The following is a 10,080-nucleotide window of genomic DNA, read 5'->3' as shown; positions in this document are numbered from 1 at the left end:
GCCAGTTTGTTCTCAGGACCGGTGAGCCTGAGGGCCTTCCGAGAGCACCCACGGCACGGCCGACTGCCCTTGGCCCCGCCGCCCGCTCCTGCCGTTTGAGAAGGGACGGGGAGCCTCCTGGGACCCGCCGCAGAGACGCGCGGAGCCGGGGCCCTTGCGTCCTCTCCGCGCCCTCCCCGCCTCCCGGGCTCTGCTGGGTTCCGTCCTCTCAACTTGGTGCCTTCGCCATGTCGCAAGCTTTGTTTTTGTATGTTTCTCGAGCCACAAACAAGACGGCTGCATTCTTAAATGCCGTGAGGCTCGCGCCGAGTCGTCAGTGGGTAGCTGTTTCCTAGCTGCCTGCGCTTTAAAACCTGGCACGCACCGTGCAGCAGGGCCACCCACTGCCGGCACCCACCACGCCGAGTCCCCTTGCAGACGGCACCCAGCCCCGGTGGCAGTGACTTCCCATGCTGCCCCCCGGAGCGGGAGGGCGGGAGAAGTCTTGGGGTGCCTCCCGGCCGGCCGGCCTCCTCCGTCCGTGTGCCATGGGGCCGGTCCTGCTTCCCGCTGGTTGGCAGAACCCCTGACGTTTGCGGACGCTGGTCCTCGCGGGGCCTCGGCCTGCGTCTGGCGGTCGGTCGGGTAACTTTCTCCTTCACGATTGGTGCTGTCAACCGCTTACTCGAGAAGCCCCAGCCTTCCCTGGGGGGTGGGGCACCCTGGTGCTTTCCCCTGGCAGGTCGCGTTCCGTTCCTAACGTCGAGTTTCCATTTGAAGTTGGCGTGTGCTCGGAGTGTGCGTGGTGCTTGTGCATGTCTGTGTGTGTGTGCGGTCAGGTCAGGTCAGACACCAAGATCGGTGGCGTGACTTCTTTTTCATTAAAATGGAACAACAGTGAGATGAGAGGAGTAAAAAGATCTTCAAATGCAGGACCACAGGGGGGAGCCAGGCGGCAGCAGGGGGCTCTGAGCCTGTCCAGGAGCTGGGGGGGTGGGCCGGTGGGCATGGCAACCAGGCCGGAGGGCAGGGGCTGCCCCTCGCCCCGCTGCAGGGCCCCGTCTGCAGGGCCTGTCAGAGGACTCGAAGACTGAGGACCCTTCCCCACAGTGCGGCCGAGGGCAGGCTTGGGGTCCGGAAGTCCGTACCCAGAACTGCCGGACACCAGCTCCGCCCTCCCAGCCTGCGGGCTGCCACAGGGTGACACCCCGCAGCCACACCAGTCCTGGAGAAACCGGACGCTCGAGCAAGACCCTGAGAGGCCTGTCCAGGCACCTTGTCACCTGTCCAGGAGGCGGCAAGCTCGCTCACCGCAGAAGGCGAACCGAGTCGAGCAGAGCTGCCCCGTGGCCCTCACTTCAGGACAGGTCCCCTTCCCCGACCGCCCCGATGCGCTGCGCTGGCCATTGGGGTGGCCTGTGCCGGGCTCCTACGCGCATGACGCTTCCTGCACGGGAGGAAGGGAGGTTGAAGTGACGGGCCGAGCACCGGGCGCCGGGGGGGGCGCAGTCCGGCCAGCAGCCCCAGGCAGACCTCTGGCCTCCGGACCCGAGAGGACGCTGCCCGCCCTTCAACCTGCCCGTCTGTGGCACTCGGTTGCAGCAGCCCCGGGAAGCGGGGCTGACTCCGCGACGCTGACCGCAGCTGGCTGACTACCGGTCCGTCGCCCAGACTCCGAGAGCGTCGCGTCCGGCTGCAGTGTGCTCGGCGGCCCCCCGGGGCCCTGCCGTGTGTTCCGAGGCTCAGCTGCTGGGCGCATGCGCCTGCCTGCGGGGCTGCTGCTCTGGTGAGCGCCCCGCACAGCGCTGCCCCCCACCGCGCTGCCCCCCACCGCGCTGCCCCCCACCACAGCGCTGACCCTCCACCACAGCGCTGACCCCCCCCCCCGCACAGTGCTGCCCCCCACCGCGCTGACCCCCACCGCGCTGCCCCCCACCGCGCTGCCCCCCACCACAGCGCTGACCCCCACCACAGCGCTGACCCTCCACCACAGCGCTGACCCCCCCCCCCCGCACAGTGCTGCCCCCCACCGCGCTGACCCCCACCGCCCTGCCCCCCACCGCGCTGACCCCCACCGCCCTGCCCCCCACCGCGCTCCCCCCCACCCCACCGCGCCGCCCCTGTTCGAGCAGCGCTTCGCTGTGGCGCTGACACGGCCAGCCCCGTGCCCCTGATCAGTGTTTCTCCGGGACTTTTTCCTTCCTTTCACTTCCGAAGTGCGGTCCTTCTAGACGGCATCGTCTTTCGTGTTTGTCGTGTTGAAGTTCCATGTGGACAATCACGCAGTTCCTGATACGCTTAGGTGAAAGTTGCCCGTTTCGTTGTGTGTTTTCGGGGTTCTCTCTCTTCTTGCTCCCATTCCCTCTCCTGCCAGCGAGGATCTGGGGTTCCCCGCGCACTCCCTCCCTAGCGTTCTTCCCGTGTCTGTCGCGGAGCTGACTCCGCGACGCTGACCGCAGCTGGCGGCGGGGCCGCGCGCTCACTCCGGCAGTGCGCCCGGGAGCGGTGTTTGCTCGTCCGCTGGGATGTGGGAGCCTGGCCACCCTGTCGCCACCCTGCGGGCCCTTTCACTGCTCCCCCAGCCACCGCCACGTGTGCCGAGAACCCTTGGGACAGCGGCGTCACTGTCCTCCACCTCCAGACGCGCCCCCTCCCCCCCTCGCAACCCCCGCCCCCCCCACCCGGGCTCCCCATCTCCCTCCCCGTCACCTGCTGGAACAGCTTCTTCGCTCAGCAGGCCCCCTGGCGACAGACACTCCGGGCCTTCTTTCCTTTGAGAATTGATTTCACTTTATTCACAAAGGACATTGTCACTGGATATAGAATTCTGGGTTGACAGCCTGTCCTCCCCAGTGCTCAAAAATAATGCTGCTGCTTCTGGACTCCGTGGTTTCCCACGAGAAGCCTGCGTTCCCCAGGAGCGGAGCGTGTTTTTCCTCACTGTTTTCAAGGCATTTTCTCTTCAGATTTTAGCGTTTTGGCCAGACTTGTCTAGGTGTGGCATCTTCGGGTCGATCCTGTCTTGGATTCAGTCAGCTTGAGTCTGCAGCCTTTATCTTTCACCATATTCGGGATCTTTTCAACCATTAGTTCTTCGAATCCTTCTCTGCTGCCCTTGGGTCTCGACCAGACCTTCGTTTGCTGTCCCGCGGTCCTCAGGTCAGGCGATGTCCCTCCATCTCCTCTGAGCCAAGTTGCTGAGTTTTCCTCTGTCTTCATTCTGCTATTGAGCTTGTTCAGTAAATTTTTAAATTTTGGTTCGATATACATTACTGTTGAACTGTACACCTGAAATGTACTGGATTTCGTTAACGAATGTCACCATTAAAAAAAGTTAAACTCTCCCTCCCCCCAAAAAATAAATAAATAAACTTCAGGTTATCGGCCTCCCGGTTCTGGCTGAACCGCAGACTGGTTTGGTCCACTGACACTTCGTTTCTTTGCCAAGCCTTTGGCAGTCCACACGCAGGCGGAGTGTCTGATCAGGCCCTTTGCTCGCCCCTGCCCTGGAGTCCCCACCAGAGCTTCTCGGCGTCCGTGTCTGCCCACCTGAAAGTCCTCCCCTTTTGAGTTGACATTTTCGTGGCTCTTCCTGTGCCACGTGACTGTGGATTACATTCTGGACGTTTCGAATACCACTCACCAGATCTGGGGCTTTAAATCCCACGGAGAATGCTGGTCTCTGTGTCACGGGCAGTTGGCCTTGTCAATTTAGGCTGCATTCCCACTGCCGTCTGGCCTCAGCCTGGGACTGGGGTGCAGGGCTGCAAGCTCATAGGGTGTTGGGCCTGATCACCGGAGCAGGTCACGCCTGCAGCCCGGGGGACCGTGGCTGTCACCCCCACCTCGTGGGCTGTTCTGAGGGTTTTGTCTGCACAGACCTGGGCTGCTTCCTCTGCAGCAGGGGCCCAGGCGCCCTGCTCCCCCCTGCGCTGGAGCCGCACGGCCCCCCCTCCCGTGACTGTCCTCCGGACTCCACTGCGCCCCCCTCCGCTCCGTGTGCTGACCGGCCCTCACACCACGTGGGTCTCGCCCAACCTTTTGTCCACGGATGGCCCTTTAATTTTAGCCCGTCTACCTGTTTTCAGTTGGCCCCCTTTAACCTTGGAATGTGTGTGTTCTTGACCCCGTCCCCTGCTTTTGTTTTATAGTTTTTACTGTTTTCTCAGTGACTTCAAATTAGATATATGTTAAACCCTTGTTAGAAAATTGCTCCGTCTCTGCTTCCCAGGAGCGTGCTTGCGTGTGGACGTGCTTACGTGTGTGCAGCATGCTTGCATGAGGAGCCTGCTTGTGTGTGAGGAGCGTGCTTGCGTGTGCAGCGTGCTTGCGTGTGGAGCGTGCTTGCGTGTGAGGAGCGTGTTTGCGTGTGGAGCGTGTTAGCGTGTGCAGTGTGCAGCGTGCAGCGTGCGGGCGACTTTCTGTGGCGTCAGCCTGCAGCTCTGACTGTCGCTTTCAGGCGCATCTGGTACGTGACGTGTCATGGCCTCGCCGCCGAGTTTTCCTCCAGTCTTTGTTCTCGCTGTGTCTCCTGGTTCTGAGACGAGCCCAGCAGCCTGGGGCTTCCCCATCGTCCTCACGGGTTGGGGCTTCCGTCCTCTGGGCCCCTTGCCCTCCCAGCCAGACTCCCCCCGGCCCGGTTCCCCTGACCCTCTGTGCCCGGGGCACCGCCCTGCCCTCTCCCTGTGGCTCCGACAGCCAGCCGAGGCAGCCCCTGCTCTCCACTGCCTCTGGCCTCGTCGCCACTGTTGGTCACTGTGTGGAACGGAGGGCAGTTCAACACAAGCTCCACGTGCAGCCAGGTGCACTCATCAGGTCTGCTATCCCCATCAGCACCCAACCTGTTACTCTCCCAGAAGGTCCTGACAGGAACGAGGACAGCCAGGCGAGCCCCCAGGACGGGCCTAGGCAAGCCTGCGGGGACAGCCACGTTCTGCCCCTGTGGTCATGTGGCTGGCCTTACGGAGCTCTGCCTCCAGAAGGGAATCCCCTGGAGCAGGGGGCCCCCACCCTGGGCTATGGACCTTTACCGGCCTGCGGCCTGTTAGGACCCGGGCCGCACAGCGCTGGCGAGGGAGCAAAGCTCCACCTGCATCGGCGGCCGCTCCCCGGCGCCAGCATCACCGCCTCACACCGTCAGGCATTACCTCCTCGTAGGAGCACTGGTCCCTGGTGCCAAGAAGGTCGGGGACAGCCCCACCCTAGAGGACATGACTGAAGCTGCTGAAACCTCCTGGTGCCCATGGCACTAGGGGCTGGACGCAGCTCCCCTTGGCCCCCAGGCCCAGCCCCGCCCCCCCCCCCCCCCCCGCTGCATGCCGTCCCTGGCCCTTCAGGGCACTTGCCTGGGTCACGTGTGTCCTTTACCTCTCCCTGCTGGCAGGGAGTGCACAGCATGGGGGACATGCCCAGGTGTCTCCTGCAGGCTTTTGGCCTCAGCTCCGCGGAGGTCGTGGGGGCCGTGACGGGGGCTGCACACTTGAGCCCCGTTCCCCGCTCAGCGCAGCCCCCGGGCGCCGCCGCCCACCAGGGGGACAGCCCTCGCAGACGCCACGCACACACGGACCGGACAGCGATGTGCTGTTGCCAACTGTTTATTCAGGTCCTGAACAGGTGACTAGTGACATGCAGTTCTCTGGGACCCACGGCAGAGTGACCCACGCTGCTGACCAGAGAGGGCAGCCCGCGGCTCCCAGGGCAAGGCCAGACCCAGGAAACGCCGTCCAGGGCCGGCCGAGGGGTACGTGTTGTGCTGACGGTCCCCAGACCCAGGCCTGGGGAAAAGGGGAGTGAAGATCAGGGCCCCCAGTGTCCTGTGCACCGCAAGTCAGCCAGGAGGCCGCCTTGGCCACCCCAGCGCTAAGCGTCATGGCTGCGGAGGCGGTGTGTGCGCGCACGAGCGTGGTGGGGGTTGGGCTGCCGGCTCCTGCGGCCCTGCGGGACCCCCTTCCTAAGGCATTACTGCTGTGGGCTTCTCTGCCCCCGACGCGGTCTGGGCAATGGCTTGGCCCATGGGAAAGGGCCACAGCTTCCATGGCGTCCTCTGTGGGTCCCAGCAGCTAGAAGATACCCAGCACCCCCTGCTGGTCAGCGCCTCTGGCTGGCAAACCAGGAGAAGAAGGGGCGGGGCCGCGGCCGCGGGGCCTGGCGGATGCGCACTGTGCGCGGCGAGCGCCAGGCTTTGATGGTGGCGTCGTCGCTGGCGGTCAGCAGGAGCTCCTGCTCCTGGGGGCTGAAGACCACTGAGTTGACCACGTCCTGGTGCCGCAGCTTGGCCAGGCAGATGTTGTAGTGGCGGTCCCAGATGTAGCCATGCCGGTCCTCGGCCCCGCTGCAGGACAGCCTGAGATGAGCCCTTGCCGCCATGCTGGGCCCCGCCCCACGGGTCTGAGCGCCTACCTGGCCACGAAGTCCCTGCTGACGTCCAGGAAGATAAAGAAGCACTCGTCGTTGGGCGTGTAGGCGCGGTGGGCGCGCAGGGCCCTCTTCACCTCCCGCATGGTCTTGAGGTCAAACACTAGCAGGTCGATCTCCTCCGCGATGGGCGGCGGCTGCATGGGGTCGGCCACCACCGAGCCGCTGGGCCAGGCGCGGCTGTTCACGTACAGGTACCTGGGCGAGGGGCACTCTGCTCGCTGGTGCGTGCAGCCTGCAGACGCCCCCACCCAGGCCACCACCGGCGCACACCTGTTGTCAGGGGACAGGCCCATGCCGATGACGTGCCCGTGCACGTCGATCACGTGGTCCAGAGCGTCGAAGAAGGCGTCAGAGCCCCGCCCCTCGCCCAGCACGGGCCCCGCCGTCGTCATCTGGTGTGGCAAGATCTGCTTGATGCCTGCACAAGAGCCAGGTGAGGAAGACCCTGTAGCTCCCAGAGTCCCACGGGCCCCCCTCGGCCTCCACCAGAACATACGCTCCGGGCAGGCGGGGCCAGGGCGGGCCGCCGGCAGGGACGTGAAGCGGCCTGTGCCCAGGGCTCCGGGGGTAAGGCCTGGCCGGCCCGCAGTTACCGATCTGGTGTGGCGAGTAGGTGAGGCAGCCGGTGGTGAAGATGAGGAGCTTGCTCTGGGCGCCGGCCGCGCTGCGCTCGGGGGGCTTGGTGTGGCCCTGGGCCAGCAGCTCCGCCACCTTGGTCTCCAGTGCGCGCTCCGCCAGCTGTGGCTGTGTCCGCGTGTCCAGGAGCCCGTCCAGGTGGCATCGCAAGCCCTCCTTGGCGCGCACCAGGACCGGGCCGGCCGCCTCCTCCTCGCCCTCACTGCCCAGGTCAAAGATGCGGCCTGGAGGCGCGCCGGCATCCAGCAGGAGGTCAGGGCTATCGAAGCGGCCACAGTCTGCCACCATCACGGTGCGGATGGTGCTGGCGTTGAGGTTCTGGATCTTGAAGAGCCGCTTCACCACGTTGACGTTCTCAGACTCCACATCCTGGGCGGGGCAGGGGGGGGGACGCACAGGCAGTGGGTGCCAGGCCGGTTAGGAGGGATCAGTGCCGCGGGGCCCGCCCGCCCACACCTGAAAGGCGTTGTTGAGCCAGAGCACCGAGCAGGAGGTGATGTCTCCGATGCGGTGCAGGTTCCCCGAGATCAGGCTGGTCTCTGTGAGCCAGCAGCCGAACACGTCGTAGGGCTTGTTGCGCACACGGGACAGCAGCACGAAGTTGTCTGCGGGGAGCAGGAGCTGGGCAGGCGGCGGGGGCGGGGCCAGTGGGAAGGGGCGGGGCCTGCAGGAAGGGGCGGGGTGGTGGGGAGGGGCGGAGGCCGGGCCGCCCCACGCCCACTCTCACCTAGGCTGATGACCGCGATTTCCCCAGAGGAGGAGTTGTGGGGCCCCAGGAACACCCCCGAGGCCAGCAGCAGCGAGTCGTCCTGGTTGAACTGGGAGAACTGGGTGTAGCTCCAGTTGTAGGGCCGCATGTCCGCGCTGTGCAGCAGCGAAATGGTCAGGTCGTTGTTCCAGATCTGCATAGGGGGCGGGTCAGAGGAGCACGTCGGCTGGCGTGCGGCAAGTCGCAAGCCCCCGTGGCTCTCCTGGCCATCTGGGCCAAGGGGGTGCCCAGAAACCGCCATCAGGGTGGCGGCGGCTCCTTGCCCCTGGCTGTCAGCCTGGCTCTGGAGCGGGACCCTCTCCTTTCCGTTGACACTTAGGAATGTCCCACCCCAGCCTCTCATGCTGTGTGGTCCTGGTCTTCCCTGACCTGGGCCCTCTCCACGGGGATGTGGCCGACTAGGCCATCTCTCACCTCTGGTCTGGCCCTCTCTTCCCCCCTGGGAGGGCTGCCTGGCTGCAGGCCATCACCGCTACTGCCGGCGCCGGCCCCGGCCCAGCTCCCCGGGGCCCCCTCACCTTCACTGTGCAGTCCTTGGAGCAGGACGCAAACTGGCAGCCTGAGTGGGAGAAGCTGAGGTGCAGGACCTGGTCCGTGTGCTCCTGCAGAGTCTGCACCTCCACGCAGGGCACCGTGTCATAGAGCCGCCGGAATTCCTCGTACCAGGACGCGGCCGCTGTGGGTGGGTGGGGTCACTGCTGGGGCCCCAAGGCTTTCTTCCCATAGAGGCCAGGTCCCTGACACCGTGGAGGCCAGCTCTGCCTCGGCGCACACACGAGTCACCACACAGCCTCAGCTGGGGCTGGTGTGGCCCTGTCCACCCCTGGCCTCCCTGCCAGGCCCTGCGCTCTGAGGCATGGCCTGGCTGCGCCCCATCCGTGCTCGGCACTGTGGCTCCGGGAGATGGCAGCATGAGGATGGCCCTGCCCCCCAGCCAGCCTGCTGGGCCACGGAGCCTCGTGTAGGTGCTGACCTGGGTGTCGGGGGACATCTCGGGCCACCTGGTAGTAGCGGTAGAACTGCTCCCTCCACAGGAACTCGTCCCGGGACACAGCCTGCCATTGGCGGCACACCAGCCCAGCGGCCAGCACGTCTGCTGGGCCCAAGCTCAGGAAGATCTGGTAGACCAGGCTGTCGGGAAGCAGGGGCGTGCCCCCCTCGTCCATCGTGACATTCTGCCCAAGCGGCCCTGAAAACCATGCACGGCCTCCTTAGACACCAGTCGGATTGGGGGGAATTTTGGCCCCCAGGCCAAAGAGAGGCGTCCTGGGGGCCACTGCCCTGCTGGGAATCTCCCTGGACTGGGCTTGTGTCGAGGGCCCACCGGCACTGCCCGCCCAGCCAAGGTGCTGATGGCTTCACCAAGCCTCCCTGGACAACCATGCTCCTTGACTTCTGTGGGTGCCCCAGCAAGTCCCAGACATCCTCGAATGGGCAGATCCTGGGCAGGCAGCAGACACCTCAGTACCTCCCGGCCTGGTCCAGCCTGAGGTGGAGCATGGGGTGGGATCCCGGGGGACCCCAAGTATTAGGGACAAGCCATCCGGTGGGCCCTCTGACCTCCCCTCCCACGACGTGGGCCTGGGCAGACATCTGGATGTCAGGGCTTGCAACCACTCCAAGACCAAAACACGAAGCTGTGGCCCCGGTGAACTCCTGCCACTTTGACCTTGTCACCTCAAGGCTTTGGAGCTGTCAGCATGACAAAGGGCTTTCCCAGAAGAGGCTTTAAGCCATCAAGACAAGGGCCAGCCTGCCCGCCCCAGAGGCCGCCAGGGGCCCTTGGCCTCTGCTCTGTGGCCTAGGGGAGCCCTGCCAGGCAGTCAGCGGGCCCGCACGGCCCACTGCCCGGCGAGCTGGGGGCGGGGTGGGGGCGGGGCCGCCCGGCGCCCCCTCCCACCTCCCTTCGGAGGGGCTGCCGAGGGCGGGGCCTCGGCGACTCATTCATTGGCGGAAGCCGCAGCTGGAGCCCGGGAACCAGGAGCCAGGGGCCCGGAAATCGGGGGCCGGGTGACGACGCTCCCCTGGGGCCGGAAGCCGGCGTCCGGGCTGGGGATCGGGGTTTGGGGCCGGCTGACAGCGCTCCCCGGGGCCGGGCGCACTCACCGCGGCCGCCTCCGCCCGGCTGTTCTGCCCCCGCCCCGGCGCCGGGCCTCGACCCGCGGACCCGCTTCCGCCCGCCGCCGCTCCAGCTGCCTCGTCTCTATCGATGGAGGCCGCCAGGCCGACGCCACGAGCCCCGAGGCATCGATGGCTGCGGGGACTCGAGCGCTCGGCGG

At 65.8% G+C, this 10,080-nt stretch overlaps 1 protein-coding gene across 1 annotated transcript; it reads right to left on the bottom strand.

Annotated features, from left to right (window-relative positions):
* Window positions 1–5,557: 5,557 nt before the first annotated feature.
* FBXW5 (F-box and WD repeat domain containing 5) lies at window positions 5,558–10,051 on the bottom strand. Its single transcript, XM_016131009.2, has 9 exons — window positions 9,908–10,051; window positions 8,775–8,990; window positions 8,320–8,477; window positions 7,760–7,934; window positions 7,489–7,637; window positions 6,990–7,401; window positions 6,667–6,814; window positions 6,379–6,591; window positions 5,558–6,310 (listed from the first exon to the last, which is right to left on the bottom strand). Exons 2-9 carry the CDS (start codon window positions 8,965–8,967, stop codon window positions 6,067–6,069), a joined length of 1,692 nt encoding a protein of 563 aa, XP_015986495.2. The 5' UTR covers window positions 8,968–8,990; window positions 9,908–10,051; the 3' UTR covers window positions 5,558–6,066.
* Window positions 10,052–10,080: the final 29 nt, after the last annotated feature.

The sequence above is a fragment of the Rousettus aegyptiacus genome, unplaced genomic scaffold (assembly GCF_014176215.1).
Source record: "Rousettus aegyptiacus isolate mRouAeg1 unplaced genomic scaffold, mRouAeg1.p scaffold_m13_p_3, whole genome shotgun sequence".
Lineage (NCBI taxonomy): Eukaryota > Metazoa > Chordata > Mammalia > Chiroptera > Pteropodidae > Rousettus > Rousettus aegyptiacus.
This window is presented reverse-complemented; position numbering and strand designations above follow the sequence as displayed.